This window comes from Oncorhynchus gorbuscha, linkage group LG08 (assembly GCF_021184085.1).
Source record: "Oncorhynchus gorbuscha isolate QuinsamMale2020 ecotype Even-year linkage group LG08, OgorEven_v1.0, whole genome shotgun sequence".
Lineage (NCBI taxonomy): Eukaryota > Metazoa > Chordata > Actinopteri > Salmoniformes > Salmonidae > Oncorhynchus > Oncorhynchus gorbuscha.
The window spans coordinates 48,921,363-48,942,674 of record NC_060180.1 but is presented as its reverse complement, the minus strand read 5'-3'; the positions used below and the strand labels follow the sequence as shown (position 1 = coordinate 48,942,674).

Genomic DNA, 21,312 nt, shown 5'->3' with positions numbered 1-21,312 from the left:
CAACATGTCCCCTGCACCTTTTAGTGACTTTCTGAGATCATGCATGGTAATTATGCTTAACCTGTAGTGATTGTGGCACAATCGCAAGCGTCACCGTTAGGACGTCTTACCAAGAGGGATATGAAACATTCAAGCTCCCGTGCAAATGGTAAAACAGACTGCCTCCCAAAAGTGAGAATAGAGAGGCCCACTAAAACTGGCTATGATAAAGTGCCTTGGGAAGCCCCTTCCCACTCCCATGGCTGATGCAACACACAACCTCAGGCCTTACTTAGCCAAGCAGGCGGGTGCCAAACGCAGAGTGTTATTCCTCACCGAGAGAGCGAGAAAGAGAGAAAGAGAGAAAGAGAGAAAGAGAGAAAGAGAGAAAGAGAGAGAAATAGAGAGAGAGAGAGAGAGAGAGAGAGAGAGAGAGAGAGAGAGAGATAGAGCGAGAGAGAGAAGAGTTCTAGATAGAGAGAGACCAAGTTTATTAAATACTGTTCGAGAGAGAGCGAGAGAGAGCGAGAGAGAGCGAGAGAGAGCGAGAGAGAGCGAGAGAGAGAGATACAGTCCGAGAGAGAGCGAGAGAGAGAGAGAGAGAGAGAGAGAGAGAGAGAGAGAGAGAGAGAGAGAGAGAGAGAGAGAGAGAGAGAGAGAGAGAGAGAGAGAGAGAGAGAGAGAGAGAGAGAGCGAGAGTGTAAATCTAATACGGCCAGAACAGAACAGAACAGAGAGAGGGTGGAAAAGACAGAGCAGAGCGCCATATTTTTTAAACAAACGTCTAGAGCCAGGAAAAACATTTCCATATTCTAAGCTATACATTCAGAGAGGTTTCCATCACTTCAGGGTGTTTTCTCTATGAGCGGGGGGGGACACACACACACACTTCAATTTGGCTCAGACACTACCACATTAAAACCTCACCAAAAAACTATTCAGTAAATATTATATATTATTTCTATACTTCTATTTTTTTTAAACATATCTTGCTTTATAAGTTCTTTCTGAAAGGAAATAAATGACAAAAAACTTCATGGGTTTGCGAGAACACAAAGCAATACTGTTCTAGTAGAGATACGGTCCCGAGTTAATTGAATACTGTTCTAGTAGAGATACGGTCCCAAGTTTATTAAATACTGTTCTAGTAGAGATACGGTCCCAAGTTGATTAAATACTGTTCTAGTAGAGATACGGTCCCAAGTTAATTAAATACTGTTCTAGTAGAGATATGGTCCCAAGTTTATTAAATACTGTTCTAGTGGAGATATGGTCCCAAGTTTATTAAATACTGTTCTAGTAGAGATACGGTCCCAAGTTTATTAAATACTGTTCTAGTAGAGATACGGTCCCAAGTTTATTAAATACTGTTCTAGTAGAGATACGGTCCCAAGTTTATTAAATACTGTACTCTAGTAGAGATACGGTCCCAAGTTTATTAAATACTGTTCTAGTAGAGATACGGTCCCAAGTTTATTAAATACTGTTCTAGTAGAGATACGGTCCCAAGTTTATTAAATACTGTTCTAGTAGAGATACGGTCCCAAGTTTATTAAATACTGGTCCCAAGTTTATTAAATACTGTTCTAGTAGAGATACGGTCCCAAGTTTATTAAATACTGTTCTAGTAGAGATACGGTCCCAAGTTTATTAAATACTGTTCTAGTAGAGATACGGTCCCAAGTTTATTAAATACTGTACTCTAGTAGAGATACGGTCCCAAGTTTATTAAATACTGTTCTAGTAGAGATACGGTCCCAAGTTTATTAAATACTGTTCTAGTAGAGATACGGTCCCAAGTTTATTAAATACTGTTCTAGTAGAGATACGGTCCCAAGTTTATTAAATACTGTTCTAGTAGAGATACGGTCCCAAGTTTATTAAATACTGTTCTAGTAGAGATACGGTCCCAAGTTTATTAAATACTGTTCTAGTAGAGATACGGTCCCAAGTTTATTAAATACTGTTCTAGTAGAGATACGGTCCCAAGTTTATTAAATACTGTTCTAGTAGAGATACGGTCCCAAGTTTATTAAATACTGTTCTAGTAGAGATACGGTCCCAAGTTTATTAAATACTGTTCTAGTAGAGATACGGTCCCAAGTTTATTAAATACTGTTCTAGTAGAGATACGGTCCCAAGTAGAGATACGGTCCCAAGTTTATTAAATACTGTTCTAGTAGAGATACGGTCCCAAGTTTATTAAATACTGTTCTAGTAGAGATACGGTCCCAAGTTTATTAAATACTGTTCTAGTAGAGATACGGTCCCAAGTTTATTAAATACTGTTCTAGTAGAGATACGGTCCCAAGTTTATTAAATACTGTTCTAGTAGAGATACGGTCCCAAGTTTATTAAATACTGTTCTAGTAGAGATACGGTCCCAAGTTTATTAAATACTGTTCTAGTAGAGATACGGTCCCAAGTTTATTAAATACTGTTCTAGTAGAGATACGGTCCCAAGTTTAATTAAATACTGTTCTAGTAGAGATACGGTCCCAAGTTTATTAAATACTGTTCTAGTAGAGATACGGTCCCAAGTTTATTAAATACTGTTCTAGTAGAGATACGGTCCCAAGTTTATTAAATACTGTTCTAGTAGAGATACAGTCCCAAGTTTATTAAATACTGTTCTAGTAGAGATACGGTCCCAAGTTTATTAAATACTGTTCTAGTGATACGGTCCCAAGTTTATTAAATACTGTTCTAGTAGAGATACGGTCCCAAGTTTATTAAATACTGTTCTAGTAGAGATACGGTCCCAAGTTTATTAAATACTGTTCTAGTAGAGATACGGTCCCAAGTTTATTAAATACTGTTCTAGTAGAGATACGGTCCCAAGTTTATTAAATACTGTTCTAGTAGAGATACGGTCCCAAGTTTATTAAATACTGTTCTAGTAGAGATACGGTCCCAAGTTTATTAAATACTGTTCTAGTAGAGATACGGTCCCAAGTTTATTAAATACTGTTCTAGTAGAGATACGGTCCCAAGTTTATTAAATACTGTTCTAGTAGAGATACCCCAAGTTTATTAAATACTGTTCTAGTAGAGATACGGTCCCAAGTTTATTAAATACTGTTCTAGTAGAGATACGGTCCCAAGTTTATTAAATACTGTTCTAGTAGAGATACGGTCCCAAGTTTATTAAATACTGTTCTAGTAGAGATACGGTCCCAAGTTTATTAAATACTGTTCTAGTAGAGATACGGTCCCAAGTTTATTAAATACTGTTCTAGTAGAGATACGGTCCCAAGTTTATTAAATACTGTTCTAGTAGAGATACGGTCCCAAGTTTATTAAATACTGTTCTAGTAGAGATACGGTCCCAAGTTTATTAAATACTGTTCTAGTAGAGATACGGTCCCAAGTTTATTAAATACTGTTCTAGTAGAGATACGGTCCCAAGTTTATTAAATACTGTTCTAGTAGAGATACGGTCCCAAGTTTATTAAATACTGTTCTAGTAGAGATACGGTCCCAAGTTTATTAAATACTGTTCTAGTAGAGATACGGTCCCAAGTTTATTAAATACTGTTCTAGTAGAGATACGGTCCCAAGTTTATTAAATACTGTTCTAGTAGAGATACGGTCCCAAGTTTATTAAATACTGTTCTAGTAGAGATACGGTCCCAAGTTTATTAAATACTGTTCTAGTAGAGATACGGTCCCAAGTTTATTAAATACTGTTCTAGTAGAGATACGGTCCCAAGTTTATTAAATACTGTTCTAGTAGAGATACGGTCCCAAGTTTATTAAATACTGTTCTAGTAGAGATACGGTCCCAAGTTTATTAAATACTGTTCTAGTAGAGATACGGTCCCAAGTTTATTAAATACTGTTCTAGTAGAGATACGGTCCCAAGTTTATTAAATACTGTTCTAGTAGAGATACGGTCCCAAGTTTATTAAATACTGTTCTAGTAGAGATACGGTCCCAAGTTAATTAAATACTGTTCTAGTAGAGATACGGTCCCAAGTTTATTAAATACTGTTCTAGTAGAGATACGGTCCCAAGTTAATTAAATACTGTTCTAGTAGAGATACGGTCCCAAGTTTATTAAATACTGTTCTAGTAGAGATACAGTCCCAAGTTTATTAAATACTGTTCTAGTAGAGATACGGTCCCAAGTTTATTAAATACTGTTCTAGTAGAGATACAGTCCCAAGTTTATTAAATACTGTTCTAGTAGAGATACGGTCCCAAGTTTATTAAATACTGTTCTAGTAGAGATACGGTCCCAAGTTTATTAAATACTGTTCTAGTAGAGATACGGTCCCAAGTTTATTAAATACAATATATTTGTGGGCTGAATTTTATGAAAGCTGTTCACTCTAGAACATGAATACACCAGTCCAGTGTACTTCCCTTTAAAAAAATAAACCAATAACGTGTGAAGAAAGACAGAAAGAGGGCAGAGAAAGAGAGGCATAGAGGGAGAGGAGAAAATACAAAATAAGGGGGTTTAAGATCAGAGAGATGTGGAGTTTTGTCTCCTAGCCACCAGGGCCGATTTAGGTCTGCATGACTCGAGTGGTTGGAGATGCATTAACACAGCCACCAGTGTCGACACAGATCTGATGAGACAGGCAGGCAGGTAGGTAGGCAGGCATAGAGGCAGGCAGGGAGGCACCGAACTGTACATGTCCTTAATTCCCCCGCATCCCACTATCTACAGAAACCAGAACACACTTTTTCTTGGGTATTTATGCACGGCATGTGCTGTATAAACACAGTATGTATACATTTACACTTGTCTTCTGTGCGAATAATACAAATGTATGTGTGTGTGAACTCCATGCAGCCTGTGTGAAATATTAAGAGGTGAAGACAGAGATGTCCGTGGAACAGGGATTGGCTGCAGATGCGTCATGATCCTCGGCAGGGCCAGGGGGTTGTGGGTAATGGCTGTCTGGCCCACCCACTCATTACTTCCATGTTCATCCATCTCTCCCCATCTCCTCAACCCCCTCTGTCTAACTGAGAAAATGACCTTCATGCCTGAGATTGTCTCTTATCCTCCTCCTCCTCGACTGAGTGTGTGAAAGGGAGGAATTCTGCCACAATGCGCAACTCTTTCCACCAAAAAAACTGCTAAGCTGTTGACTGCTGCTCACTTGACTAGACTGATTTCATAGGACTTTACAGCTGAATGGCTGCTGATGTCCTCATGTCAGATATAATGGACCACTTTCCTTTCACGCAAATTGATCAGTGAAAGCAAGAGATAAGTGACCAGACGAGAAAAAATATATATAAAAAAATACATGTATTTTTTTCCCACAGCACATTTCTTTGAGGAAAACATTTTTTGGATAGATAGACATTAAAACAGAGACGCAGGCATACTGTATGAAACATACACACACCGGATTTACATTCCAACACACACACACACACGGATTTACATTCCAACACACACACACACACACACCACATTTACATTCCAACACACACACACACACACACACACACACACACACACACACACACACACACACACACACACACACACACACACACACACACACACACACACACACACACACACACACACACACACACACACACACACACACACACACACACACACACACACACACACACGCACGGCTTACCATGATAATGAAGGTGACAGGTCCTATGAAGCTCCAAATGAAGTGGTTATCCACCCTCAGCCAGCAGCTGCAATGGGACATGGTCATGTGATCAGGTGATAGCCATCCCTCAAGAGCAAATGAGCTATTCTGGCTCTCCCACTGTGACTGTAACATCTCTGCAATTACATTCTAAGAACACAGCGACAGTTGTTACATCGTATCCTACTGATCACTAACCAGCCTGGCTTCTAGACGAGATAGATGGCATGATTATATAGCTTCTACAGCAATAGAACAGTGATTTATTTACCTTCGTGACCAAAGAAGAGAGAGAACCTGACCTTGAACACATTCTGGCTGCGAGCCACACAACAGCACTGGTATTGCCTGCACGACTTCAGAGGCTACCAATGTCTACAATTGAGAGAGCGGTCCGGCTCTACGTTAGACTCTAAACAGTCAAAACGTGGTCACAAACAGTTTCAACAAAAATGTGTTGTGCTGAAGCTACTGTATGTATCATCAGAGGAGATGTTGATTCAAATTCAGGGACTGTTGCGCTCCAGCCACAAAAATGTAACAAAAAAAACCCACCCTATTTACGACAAATCATAAGGCTTGTTCTTGGATAACGGCCACTGAAGAATAAAAGTTTGAAGGCGCAAAGGCAAGAGAGAAAAAAAAGCTCAGAGAAAATACCAGACCAGCACAACCAACCAGCCAGAGAATTCATTAATGTAGTGGTTTTGCTCACAGCTTTCCTCTTTCCTCTCTGACAGGGTATAAATTTGCCAGGAGGCAGAGGGAGACTAGGGCCTGTGATGTAGCTCTCATTAGCACTGTGGGGAAGAAAAGGAATCTTGATATGGAGCTGGCTGGCCTAGGAGACCTGATGCTCTCTGCACAAAGAAAGGAAGATAGATACTGTTGAATGCTCCCACAGTTTTATTGTGTAACGTTTCCACTTCAAGGTCTTCCTCTGACTCAACTTTTCGTACCCTGCACCTGAAGGTTACTGGATGTGTGTAAAATAGGGCTGTCAGAGTGAATCAGTTAACTTGCGCTAACTATTTGTAATTTTAGTGGAATTTTTTAAAATGTTTAAAAAAAAATTAAATCGTGTTGTCTGAAAGCATTAAAAATACACTGAAAACACCCAAAATACATCAACTATACAGCTAAAAACGACAATGCGATGTGATAATAAGTTAAAGAAAGTGTGCTTTATCAATCTACTTGATTTTGCTTATCAATCCTTTGGACAAAATCAAGACGTCAATATCTTGTAATGAATTTGTATAAAATGTTTTCAAATTACAGCTCAATTCGAGCAAATTCTGAAATGACGATTAATCACAGCAAATCCTGCGATTAACTCAATACAATGTTTTGTAGCGTTTGACAGCCCTAGCGTAAACATAACCTACTGCATTCGGAGTCAAGCAAGATCACAAAAGACCCTGCCTCAAGATGACATCTAGCGTTACTTACGCCTTCTGTGTCCCGTAGCTGCGGTAGTCGATGGCGGCCGAGATTCCCACCACCGCGGCGGGAAAGAGGTATCCGGAGACGTAATAGTACTTCCTGCGGGAGAACTCGCTTTCAAACACCTCAACCAGCATGAGGTAGAGCTGCACGCCCTCCAGGCACATCCAGGCAAACGCCGCCAGAAAGAAGAAATGAAGAACGCCCGCGATGATGGAGCACACCAGCTGGGAGCCGGGGACACATTTAGAGGTTACACACACACAGAGGTAAAAGGACAGTGGCATTGAAACTGCATTGAGTCAATGGAAGAGTAAGAATAGATCACTGGAGCATATTCCCCTGGGAACAAAACAATTGTGCATCTAAGCCCACTCGGATACTTGACGGGGTGCCCATGCTCCTTACCTTGGGTTCAGTCATGTTGATGCCCACGAGGAAGACGAGCTCGGCGATGAAGAGGTTGAGGCAGAGGTTCTTGTGGATGGTGTTGCGGTCGCTCTGCAGGCCCCTGAAGAAGCAGAAGGTGAACAGGCTGATGGCCAGACACACCAGAGACACAGCGATGCCCATCCGCGTTATCACCGTCAGCAGCAGCTCGTGGACGCTCCCCTCCACCTGGTGGACAGGACAGAGACACACAGAGGGGGTTAGAACCAAGAACCTGGCGAATCTAGGACCTAACATGACATGGTTAGACCCCAAAAGCTTTTTTGGTCAGGGAATACAATGAGTAGGAAGACAGAGACAACAGTATCTAGCACAGAACAGCCGCCAACTTCCTGACTCAGGCCACTTTGTACAAATGCCGTCCCCAACATGTATCAATATGTATCAGTACATAATCTGAAGTAAACTTGGAGCTAATATGATACAGTACAGAGATTTAACTCAACCTCTAGTTCACCAATGAGAAACACACAGCAGCCCAGCAGGGAGGTTTTACACTTAATCACCTGCCGGGAGACCTAAAACATGACAGACTTCATGTCCCCATCAATGAACCTTGACATAACACGACGTCCTGACTCACTGAGGGATTTCGCTCAACATCTACTGTAGGATACAGATGACATGTCTTTAGATCCGTGTCCATGTGCCGGGCCAATGTAAAAAAGTCATTAGTAAGCTGTCACAGAGCTCTGTATCGTCGCTGGGTGAAGGGTTGATTGCAGTGCGTGTCACAACCCAGGAAAATGAACACATTACAATGTGGACATGTAGGCTATAAGACAGAATCCTTCAACCATACAGAACATCACTCAGGGATAGTGGTCTGAACATGAGGTAATCCGTTCCGTGATATGACTAATTTTTATTAAGGGCAGGCCAGGAGGAGTTGTAGTTGAGGTGAGTAGTTGGGTTGGTGTGACTGAGGGATGGCTTAAACCACAGGCTCTGGTTTTTCCTTGTGGTGAAGAGTTTTAAGGTTCGGGGTTTGCGAGGGGAAGACGCGGGAAGAGTTCATGAGTCGGGACATGTTATTATATACGCCACAAACTTATGTTCCACGTTTATTACTGGGTAGGATGCTCACAGCACATGATATTTATCATGTAATTGGATTGTAATTGCATTTTGCTTGCGAATGGATCTCACCCACTTCACGTCGTCGAGTGGAAATGGAAAATACAGAAGCACGACACCGGCCGCCGTGTACGTTTCCCCGTGTAGGATGTGCGTGTGCGTGAGTGCTATTAGTCACGGAACATAGGTAAAATGTCCTTTATTTCCAATAATGGCAGAGCTAACTTTCACTATCTTGTGTCTGCCATCTCTTGCTTTTTACTCCCGGCAAAGTAAGTGACAGCCTCCTTCTGTTTCTCTCCACATACATTAACAGCATTCCTCTCCTCAACCCCCATTCCCTCAACCCCCCCACCTCAAATCTAATCAGCCTCTGAGTTGACTATCTTACTCTAGCCATATTTACGTAAATAAAATACATACAATGGGGGGGGGGGCAGAGCCACTACGAGTGTCCTTGAATCCCAAATCAACCCCTAGCTCCTTATGGAGATCTGAGAGGATTGGATAGGTGTCCGCAATAAATTCCACCATATTTCTTACACATCTCCAATCTACACAAGTGTCTTGGGGGTTAGGGGCTAGCTAGGGGTTGATTTGGGATTCAGTTTAAATCAGAACCACCCACTCACCATGTGACAGACAGACAGACAGACAGACAGACAGACAGACAGACAGACAGACAGACAGACAGACAGACAGACAGACAGACAGACAGACAGACAGACAGACAGACAGACAGACAGACAGACAGACAGACAGACAGACAGACAGACAGACAGACAGACAGACAGACAGACAGACAGACAGACAGACAGACAGACAGACAGACAGACAGACAGACAGACAGACAGACAGACAGACAGAGACAGTAGAGTCCAACCACACAACATGAGAAAAACCCACAGAAGGCCACTCACCACATTTCCTCGATGGGCCATGAGGATGGCGAAGTTGGTCAGGTGACTACAGGAACAGGTGGTGTGGCTCTTGTTGGTGTCCAGGAGCTTACAGCCCTGAGTGGACCAGTAGCCCATCATACTCCTCTCAGAGTAGTTCCAGAATGAGCAGTTGGGGTTGTAGTAGTGCTCCTTCTACAGAAAGAAAAATAACAAAAACATGGACATTGCTTTTAAACTAGCTAAAAGTTTGGGTTGTAGTTGTTCTCAATAAGCAAATAAAACAAAACAAGGAAACCTCTTAAATACCACAAACAACATTATAAGCATAGTTTAAAACAATTAATAGATGACTTTAGAGTACATATGCATACTAGGTGCCTATGTCATTTTCCATCAAGGGTCAATAAAAGCAGGCAGACGAGCCTGTCATGGCAAATAACTATGGTAGCAAAAAGCTAAGTACTGGAATACACAAGATAGCACTCAAGTTAGCCTGCTTCGGCCTATGGACGGATCCCACCTTGTCTGTCGTTGTCAAGTGCAATTATAAACCATTCCAGCATATTGACATATCATAGCATGACAAACACGATAGCTTTTCCATGTAAACTAACAGAAGCGTATATACCGTGGGAGTTCCCGATCTGACACCTACTTCTATTTTACAGCCGTGCTAGCTGTATCCTACGAAATTGGCATTTATCCTCCACAGCTACTAAAGACCACACAGCCATTCCTATTTCCCACTATTTCCCCCCGCACTGAACCACACCACGGCCCGAATCTAGAGCTCCAGGGTTTTTCCAAGGGGAAGGGGGACTCACGTCGAGGTGCTCGAGGGTGAAGATGACGGGGTCGGACACAAACACGCGGCTGGACTCCTTGGTGATGGAGGCGGCCAGGATGTGCGAGTTGACGGTCAGGTCTGAAAGGTTACGTCCTCCTCCTCCTCGGAGAGTGGCGTTCTCTGTACTGAGGAACCGGCCCAGGTGCTTATAGAGGACAAAAACCAGCTTGGCCACACCTGGGGGAAAAAATACACATTAGAGTAAGAGTTATGGTGGCATTGTGAATGTATAAAATTGCTTCTAATTTCTATACTTTGGCCACTGCTCCTTCAGCGTGATCACATTCATTCATTTTTATTCATACACCCCCCCCCCCCTCTTGTTACCGTTTTTGCTGTTGACTTTGACTGTGTTTGCAGACAGCTGAATGGAGGCTCCACCCTTGCTGGTCTGGGGGAACCTGAAGTCCTGCATCTGGCCATCAGTACTGAGCACATACACATCCAGCACTAAAAGAGGATGAGGAGAGGGGGGGTAGCGGCGGGAGAGGAGCAGGGGGAGACGGAGAGAGGGGGAAGGGGAGGAGAGGGGAGGAAGGGAACGGTAGTGGTATACATTACTGACAGGTCACGTTTCAATAGCAACACGCCGTGTTTAATAGAGCGTCGATATAAAGGTTGGGAAGTGTGAAAGAAGGGAGGAACCAGATCAAGTGTTCCAGCTAGAGAATCCAATCTCATTGTCAATATCCCATCCGGCACTATTTACTGTAAAAAAAAAGGATCTGAGCTGCTCCCCGTAACCCTGGCCTACAGAGCTCCTTATGGAGAGAGAGAGAGAGAGAGAGAGAGAGGGAGCACAGCACCACCCAACCTGCTGAAGCATGAATGTCAAATATTCATAAGATAAAAAATATCATTGGGCTTTTTCTTCCCCCTGTGGGTTCAGATAACTCTGGCCTCACCAGCGAGCAAATCTCTGGAAAGCCTGCTAGATTCCTGCAGCAAACCCCTTGCCCTCTCTCGCTCCCTCTATCCCTCCCTCTCTCTCTTGCTCTCCTCTCTGCTGTGCTGTGCCAGCTGCCGGATGGCTCTCTCTCTCTCTTTGATGTTTGGAATTACGGAGGGGTCAGGAGGACGCACGTATCAGCACACTCCCTCCTGTCAGAACCAGCCTCAACTTCCTCACCACAGATCGCTTTTGACACTCAGAGATGAGGAATTGTTCTCCCTCTGACATTTTTTCTCCTTTCCTTCGCTTCCTTCCTTCTCCCCCCCCCCACTTACCCCTCCCTTTTCTCTCCTCCTGCCCTTGACGTTCGCCTCAAGGTGCCATTTGTGTTTCAGCCTGAATCAGGAAACTATGTTAATTAGGAGTAGGGATCCTTTTGGGCTTCTCTCCTGCTGCTCATCAGGCGAGCTGCAGAGAAGACTGTCCCGGGGCCTCAGTCCTCACGTAGCATTGTCAGAGATTGGGATAGTTCTACTAGCTATATTACTACTAGTAGAAATATATATATATTTTTTAAATCTGTTGTTGAGGCCCTGTGTGCTAAAAGCACATAAACAGAGCCTGTTCGCAACGATTAACTATACATGGCTTGTATAGGCGAACGATTACATTTTGCATTAGCTGGCTGCAGTACATCTGGTTTTTGTTATCCGCTTGTAATTACCATTTAGGGGACAAAGGGTTAAGGCAGGGTTAGAGGACATAGCTACCGTATAGAATGCACTATATATACATAAGTATGTGGACACCCCCTTCAAATTAGTGGAGTCGGCTATTTCAGCCACACCCGTTGCTGACAGCTTTATAAAATCGAGCACACAGCCATGCAATCTCCATAGACAAACATTGGCAGTAGAATGGCCTTACTGAAGAGCTCAGTGCAACGTGGCACCATCATAGGATGCCACCTTTCCAACAAGTCCGTTTGTCAAATTTCTGCCCTGCTCGAGTTGCCCCGGTCCACTGTAAGTGCCGTTATTGTGAAGTGGAAACGTCTATGTGCAACAACGGCTCAGCCGCGAAATGGTAGGCCACACAAGCTCACAGAGCGGGACCGCCGAGTGCTGAAGTGTGTAGCACGTAAAAATGGTCTGCGACACTCACTACCAAGTTCCAAACGTCCTCTGGAAGCTACGTCAGTACAATAACTGTTAGTTGGGAGCTTCATAAAATGGGTTTCAGTGGCCGAGCAGCCGCACACAAGCCTAACATCACCATGCGCGATGCCAAGCATCGGAGTGGTGTAAAGCTTGCGGCCTTTGGACTGGAGCAGTGGAAATGCGTTCTCTAGAGTGATTAATCACGCTTCACCACCTGGCAGTCCGACGTGTTTGGCGGATTACAGGAGAACACACTTGCCCCAATGCATAGCGCCAACTTTAAAGTTTAGTGGATGAGGAAAAATGGTCTGGGGTTGTTTTTCATGGTTCTGGCTAGGCCCTTTAGTTCCAGTGAAGGGAAATCTTTAATTTTACAACACACAATGACATTCTAGACAATTCTGTGCTTCCAACTTTGTGGCAACAGTTTGGGGAAGGCCCTTTCCTGTTTCAGCATAACAATGTGCACAATGCGAGGTCCATACAGAAATGGTTTGCAGAGATCAGTGTGGAAAAACTTGACTGGCTTGTACAGAGCCCTGACCTCAACCCCATCAAACACCTTTGGGATGAATTGGAACGCCGACTGCTCATGATTTTGGAATGAGACGCTCGACGTGCAGGTGTCCACATACTTTTGGTCATGTAGTGTATCAAATGATTCAATTGATTTTTCCATGAGAGGACCAGACAGTTCATCTTGCAGAACAAATTCAATGCCCCTACTTAACTATGCAAGAAAAAGGCAGCGGGGAACTCATAACCATAGCAACAAAGAGGCTTGTGTAGGGAAAATGACAGTTCACTGCACAAAGCTGACTTAAATGAATGAGATCACATTGCTAATAAACTGCCTGTGAGAACATATTAGCTTGCCTGGCGCTGAGCGAGACATCAAACCTCCTACTGTGACTTCAACTAAATTTGGTCTTTCTAAAAACCACTTTGCCTCTCTCCTGGAGGAATAGCTGTCCAGGTTCTTGTCTAGAATGAATAAGCCCATGGAAAAGAAGCCCTGGGGCCTAGCAGAAGTATGTTTCTACAGAATGGTTGTGAATGTTAACTTCCACTTCCTTGAACATAACAAACTGTAGAAAAAAAGGCAATTTTAGTACTGAGGTCAAAGTCATTTTCTTCCAAGACAGGGGGAGATAATACAAAGGAAAATAATCATTAAAACTGTGGATTGTAACTGGCAGACGTGTCTGTCTAGTTTTTCCTTTTTATGAGTGATGGGCAGGGGGGGGGTAGAAAAAACAAACATACTTATGTTGTCTGCAGGCACTTTGACTACAGCGGGTTCAATCAGGTTGTCGGCAAGGATGAAGGCGCCTTCCTCCAGGGTATCCAGTAACATGGTGGCGGCGTGCGTTTGCTCCGTGGAATTCATGTCTTCCCAGGACTTCAGGGCTTCCGGCCTCAGGAGGTTGTCAACCGTATCCACAATGGCCTGTATCCGTGGAAACAAGTCAAATGTCAGACCTTTGTCACTTTAAAAAAAAATAATAAAAAAATAAACACGTGATCCCTCATAACTTCTACTAATGTCTGCAGCAAACAGGCTGAAACAGCAAACAGGCAGAAACAGCAAACAGGCAGAAACAGCAAACAGGCAGAAACAGGGGCAAGAAAAAGCATATGAAGCTGACGGCAAGTAAGGACAAGCGACAACCCCAAAAAAATCAACAAGTAAGGTCACTGGAATTAAAAGATGATATGAAGATTCATTCAAATTAAAACATCACTTAAAGATGGCATGGTGGTCACAGAATGAAAACTACAGGATGTTGTCTCCCCACTTCCCTGGTTTAGACCCATTTATTTTCTTTTGAATAACAAAACTGTGCCAGAGGGGAAGTTCAAACACAAACCAAATGTTTTTCAAATGAATGGAGCAGTTCTTCCACAATAGTACGCGCTCGGTTCCTGTTCTTTAACATCTGATTTTTCCCAAAGAGCAATTATCTTCCTCTTCGCTAACAATAACTATATTCCATAACAGGATCTGGTCATTATGGCCTTGAAATGTGCAGCTTTTCCTTCCTAGAGGGGAAAATGTTATCAAGAAAATGAATCCATTTGTTTCATGGGTAGCAGTCAAAGTAAAGAAGGGCATAATTCTGCTTGTTTTCAATGGCAATCCTTTCATTTCCTGCTTGGCTGATAAGCAGTAAGTAAGCAAAACATTCCAAACCCTCACGAGAAAAAGTATCAAATGTTGATCAAAATGGAGGTCACTGTGACCCTGTGCAGGAGAGTTCACAACGTCCATGTACCTTAGCATATCTATCTATATCCATATCCACACAGCAGCGCTAACGCTAGCCCCATTGATGACTCCCATGTAGCTTATCTACAGTGCATTCGGAAAGTATACAGACCCCTTCCCTTTTTCCACATTTTCTTACGTTACAGCTTTATTCTAAAATGGATTTAATATTTTTTGTTTGTTATCAATCTACACTCAATACCTCATAATGACAAAGCAAAAAAAGTTTTTTAGACAAATTTGCTGCATTTATTCAAAATAAAAAACAGCTACCTTATTTACATACAGTACAAGTCAAAAGTTTGGACACACCTACTCATTCCAGGGATTTTCTTTATTTTTACTATTTTCCACATTGTAGAATAATAGTGAAGACATAAAAACTAAGAAATAATAATACAATAGGGAATCATTTAGTAAGCAAAAAAAGTGTTAAACAAATATATGTTATATTTGAGATCTTCAAAGAAGCCACCCTTTGCCTTGATGACAGCTTTGCACATTCTTGGCATTCTCTCAACCAACTTCATGAGGTAGTCACCTGGAATGCATTTCAATTAACAGGTGTGCCTTCTTAAAAGTTCATTTGTGGAATATCGTTCCTTCTTAATGCATTTGAGACCATCAGTTGTGTTATATAGGGCTCCTGAGTAGCGCAGCGGTCTACGGCACTGCATTTCAGTGCAAGAGGCGTCACTACAGTCCCAGGTTCGAATCCAGGCTGTATCACATCCAGCCGTGAATGGGAGTCCTATAGGGTGGCGCGCAATTGGCCCAGCTTGCCGGGGTAGGCTGTCATTGGAAATAAGAATTTGTTCTGAATGGACTTGCCTAGTTAAATTAAAACAAAAATTGTTGTGACAAGGTAGGGGTGGTATACAGAAGATAACACTATTTGGTAAAATAACAAGTCCATATTATGGCAAGAACAGCTCAAATAAGCAAAGAGAAACGGCAGTCCATCATTACTTTAAGATATGAAGGTTAGTCAATACAGAACATTTCAAGAACTTTGAAAGTTTCTTCAAGTGCAGGCGCAAAAACCATCAAGCGCTATGATGAAACTGGCTCTCACGAGGACCACCACAGGAAAGAAGGCAGAGTTACCTCTGCTGCAGAGGATGTTCATGCACCTCAGATTGCAGCCCAAATACATGCTTCACAGAGTTCAAGTGACAGACACATCTCAACATGAAATGTTCAGAGGAGACTGCGTGAATCAGGCCTTCATGGTTGAATTGCTGCAAAGAAACCACTACTAAAGGACAACAATAATAAGAAGAGACTTGCTTGGTCCAAGAAACACAAGCAATGGACATTAGAACAGTGGAAATCTGTCTTTTGGTCTGATGAGTCCAAATTTGCGATTTTTGGATCTACCGCCGTGTCTTTGTGAGTCGCAGAGTAGGTGAGCAGATGATCTCCGCATAAGTAGTTCCTACCGTGAAGCATGGAGGAGGAGGTGTGATGGTGTAGGGGTGCTTTGCTGGTGACACTGTCAGTGATTTATTTTGAATTCAAGGCACACTTAACCAACATGGCTAACACATCATTCTGCAGTGATACGACATCCCTCCTTTTGGTTTGCGCTAAGTGGGACTATCATTTGTTCTTCAACAGGACAATGGCCCAGCACACCTCCAGGCTGAGTCAGGGCTATTTGACCAAGAAGGAGAGTGATGGAATGCTGCATCAGATGACCTGGCCTCTATGATCATCTGACCTCAATTCAATTGAGATCGTTTGGGATGAGTTGGATCGCAGAGTGAAGGAGAAGCAGCCAACAAGTGCACAGCATATGTGTGAACTCCTTCAAGACTGTCGGAAAATCATTCCAGGTAAAGCTGGTTGAGAGAATGCTAAGACTGTGCAAAACTGTCATCAAGACAAAGGGTGGCTACTTTGAAGAATCTAAAATATATGTTGAATTGTTTAACTCTTTTTTTGGTTCCATTTGCATTATTTCATAGTTTTGATGTCTTCACTATTCTACAATGTAGAAAATAGTAAAAACAAAGAAAAACCATTGAATGAATAGGTGTTTCTAATCTTTTGACTGGTACTGTATTTACAATCGAAACTTAGCTCAGGTGCATCCTCTTTTGATTGATCATTCTTGAGATATTTCTACAACTTGATTGGAGTCCACCTGCAGTAAATTCAATTAATTGGACAAAGGTGCACACCTGTCTATATAAGGTCCCACAGTTGACAGTGCATGTCAGAGAAAAAAACAAGCGAGGAGGTCGAAGGAATTGTCTGTAGAGCTCCAAGACAGGATTATGTCGAGGCACATATCTGGGGAAGGGTATCAAAACATTTATGCAGCATTGAAGGTCCCCAAGAACAAAGTGGCCTCCATCATTCTTAAATTGAAGAAGTTTGGAACCACTAAAACTCTTCCTAGAGCTGGCCACCCGGCCAAACTGAACAATCGGGGGAGAAGGGCCTCGGTCAGGGAAGTGAATAATAACCCGATGGTCACTCTGAGTCCTAGACTTTCTCTGTGGAGATGGGAGAACCTTCCAGAAGGACAACTATCTCTGCAGCACTCCAATCAGGCCTTGATGGTAGAGTGTCAAGATGGAAGCCACTCCTCAGAAAAGGAACGTGACAGCCCGCTTGAAGTTTGCCAAAATGCATCAAAGGACTCTCAGACCATGAGAAACAAGATTGTCTAGTCTGATGAAACCAAGATTGAACTCTTTCACCTGAATGTCAAGTGTGACGTCTAGAGGAAACCTGGCACCATCCCTATGGTGAAGCATGGTGGTGGCAGCAGCATGCTGTGGGGATGTTTTTCAGCAGTAGGGAATGGAAGACTAGTCGGGATCAAGGGAAAGATGATCAGAGCACAGTACAGAGATCCTTAATAAAAACCTGCTCCAGAGCGCTCAGGACCTCAGACTGGGGCAAAGGTTCACCTTCCAACAGGACAACGACCATAAGCACACAGCCAAAACAGTGCACGAGTGGCTTCAGGACAAGTCTCTTAATTTCCTTGAGTGGCCCAGCCAGAGCCCGGACTTGAACCCGTTCGAACATCTCTGGAGAGACCTGAAAATAGCTGTGCAGCAATGCTCTACATCTGACCTGACAGAGTTTGAGAGGCTCTGCAGAGAAGAATGGAAGAGTCCTCAAATACAGGTGTGCCAAGCTTGTAGCATCATACCCAAGAAGACTCAAGGTTGTAATTGCTGCCAAAATGTGCTTCAACAAAGTACTGAGTAAAGGGGCTGAATACTTATGTAAAAATAGTTTTTGCTTGTCATTATGGGGTATTGTGGTTAGATTGATGGGGGTTATTTTTTTGTTGCGATTTTAGAATAAGGCTGTAACGTAGCAGAATTTGGAAAAAGGGGTCTGAACTAGAGGTCGACAGATCAATCGAAATGGGCTGATTTCAAGTTTTCATAACAATCCGAAATCGGTATTTTTGGACACCGATTTTGCCGATTAAATTATTATAATTTTTTTACAACTTTATTTAACGAGGCAAGTCATTTAAGAACACATTCTTATTTTCAATGATGGCCTAGGAACGGTGGGTTAACTGCCTTGTTCAGGGGCAGAATGACAGATTTTTACCTTGTCAGCTCAGGGATTCAATCTTGCAACTTTACAACTAGTCCAACGCTCTATAACCACCTGCCTCACGAGGAGCCTGCCTGTTACGCGAATGCAGTAAGAAGCCAAGGTAAATTGCTATCTAGCATTAAACTTATCTTATAAAAAACAATCAATCATAATCACTAGTTATAACTATCAACACATGGTTGATGATATTACTAGTTTATCTAGCGTGTCCTGCGTTGCATGTAATCGATGCGGTGCGCATTCGCGAAAAAGGACTCTCGTTGCTCCAACGTGTACCTAAACATAAACATCAATGTCTTTCTTAAAATCAATACACAGAAGTATATATTTTTAAACCTGCATATTTAGCTAAAAGAAAGGTTATATTAACCAGGTGAAATTGTGTCACTTCTCTTGCGTTCATTGCACGCAGAGTCAGGGTATATGCAACAGTTTGGGCTGCCTGGCTCATTGCGAACTAATTTGCCAGAATTTTACATAATTATGACATAACATTGAAGGTTGTCCAATGTAACAGCAATATTTAGACTTAGGGATGCCATCCGTTAGATAAAATACGTAACGGTTCCGTATTTCACTCAAAGAATAAACGTTTTGTTTTCGAAATTATAGTTTCCGGATTCAACCATATTAATGACCTAAGGCTCGTATTTCTCTGAGTTATTATGATAGCCCATTGATGACTCCCATATAGCTGATATCCATACCCACACAGCAGCGCTAACGCTAGCCCATTGATGACTCCCATATAGCTGATATCCATACCCACACAGCAGCGCTAACGCTAGCCCATTGATGACTCCCATATAGCTGATATCCATACCCACACAGCAGCGCTAACGCTAGCCCATTGATGACTCCCATATAGCTGATATCCATACCCACACAGCAGCGCTAACGCTAGCCCATTGATGACTCCCATATAGCTGATATCCATACCCACACAGCAACGCTAACGCTAGCCCATTGATGACTCCCATATAGCTGATATCCATACCCACACAGCAGCGCTAACGCTAGCCCATTGATGACTCCCATATAGCTGATATCCATACCCACACAGCAGCGTTAACGCTAGCCCATTGATGACTCCCATATAGCTGATATCCATACCCACACAGCAGCGCTAACGCTAGCCCATTGATGACTCCCATATAGCTGATATCCATACCCACACAGCAGCGCTAACGCTAGCCCATTGATGACTCCCATATAGCTGATATCCATACCCACACAGCAGCGCTAACGCTAGCCCATTGATGACTCCCATATAGCTGATATCCATACCCACACAGCAGCGCTAACGCTAGCCCATTGATGACTCCCATATAGCTGATATCCATACCCACACAGCAGCGCTAACGCTAGCCCATTGATGACTCCCATATAGCTGATATCCATACCCACACAGCAGCGCTAACGCTAGCCCATTGATGACTCCCATATAGCTGATATCCATACCACACAGCAGCGCTAACGCTAGCCCATTGATGACTCCCATATAGCTGATATCCATACCCACACAGCAGCGCTAACGCTAGCCCATTGATGACTCCCATATAGCTGATATCCATACCCACACAGCAGCGCTATCCCTACAGATAAATATATCCATCAGCATCATTTCCCCACAAATCCATATCAACCCCATGACCCGATAAACCAGTGACAATTTAACCACAGGTGACATTAACCACAGCAGAGGCCCAGGCTACACTATAGTGGTAATTAGCCAATAACAACAGTCACTCAATGTACCAATTAGTGCAAAGCTGTGATTATCATCCACACACACACTAATTGACCATAGGCACAATTACCCTTTTGTCTGGATTAACCAGTGGGGCGAATAAACACTGTAGTCCCTCGCTATCACACCAGACTGATGATTAACCAATCAACACAACAAGTAAACCAACCACACGGCTGGCTACCATTATTATCTAGAGCTATGATATGCCTACAAGCCCAGTCAGAGTTGGATAGGATAGGAAGAGAGGGAAGGAGTCAGAGTAGCAGTAGTGATTTCAGGGCTAGGGCCGTTACACCTTAGACAAACAAATCAACACTCAATGGTCTACCCTCCTGGTGTGTACCCCCTTCCTTGTAGGCATGAAGAATGAGAAATAAAAATAACCGTTGTCTTTAATTTGCGGCAGCATTAGAACAAAGAAAAAAAATAACTCTGTTCTGATTGAGTCCTCTTTAATTTATATAATTCTCGCCTGGGTGGCGGCCCCACCACACACCAATCACAAAGGGTGTTACCCAAGATGTCCTACAGTGAGCAGGAAACGCTTGGGTGGTGGTGGTGGTGCTGACTTCACTTACATTGACTATTGATGAATAAAGAAGACACCCGTAAATCAAGTTGACGGTGACACGCAGTGTATCCCAATGTCTCACAGTAAAAGAGACCTCAGTAAAAACAGCCCTAACTCATGGTGAAGAATGCTCCCACCAGTCAAACATAGAGACTGCAGAGAGAGACAGAGGTCTGAGGAGGCTGGTTCGTTTCGTGCAAGGCAGGCCCACTGTGTTTACGCCAGAACCGCTTCTTTCAACAGGACCTGCTCTCAGATTATAAACTCCGAGGAAAGGAAAATGGCATGAAGAGAGAAAGGAATGAAAAGACCCAACAAATCCTATATGAACACAAACACGTTAATGGGACTGAAAATGAATCCATCAAACAAACACAAAAATTGGCACTTTTGTCAGCGAGAGGAGGAACAAGGAGAGGCTGGAAATGGTAAAGTGAAAAACTGAGTACACTGCCACTTTGATCAAACTTCTGGCTGACAGGGAGCTACAATTACGGCCGTGGGAAGGCAATTACTCATACAACGCACAAAGAGGGAGGGGAATAGAGAGAGATAAGAGATAGGAGAGATATTGACTTACAGACAGACAGGCAGCGATATTGACAGACAGACAGACAGGCAGGCAGATCGACAGACCAGACAGACAGGTGAGTTGAGGGGTAGAGAGATAGATGGACATACCGTCAGGCTAGCAGACACACAGGCAAATAGACAGGCTGGCAGATGCACA

At 42.9% G+C, this 21,312-nt stretch overlaps 1 protein-coding gene across 1 annotated transcript in view; it reads right to left on the bottom strand.

Moving 5' to 3' along the window:
• The window catches only part of LOC124041763 (adhesion G protein-coupled receptor L2-like), a 114,457-nt gene that overhangs the window by 16,329 nt on the left and 76,816 nt on the right, over positions 1 to 21,312 (bottom strand). The window contains 7 exon segments of the mRNA XM_046359756.1: positions 5,598 to 5,664; positions 7,071 to 7,291; positions 7,473 to 7,682; positions 9,512 to 9,685; positions 10,318 to 10,517; positions 10,668 to 10,790; positions 13,659 to 13,842. Coding sequence (XP_046215712.1) covers positions 5,598 to 5,664; positions 7,071 to 7,291; positions 7,473 to 7,682; positions 9,512 to 9,685; positions 10,318 to 10,517; positions 10,668 to 10,790; positions 13,659 to 13,842 — 1,179 coding nt within the window.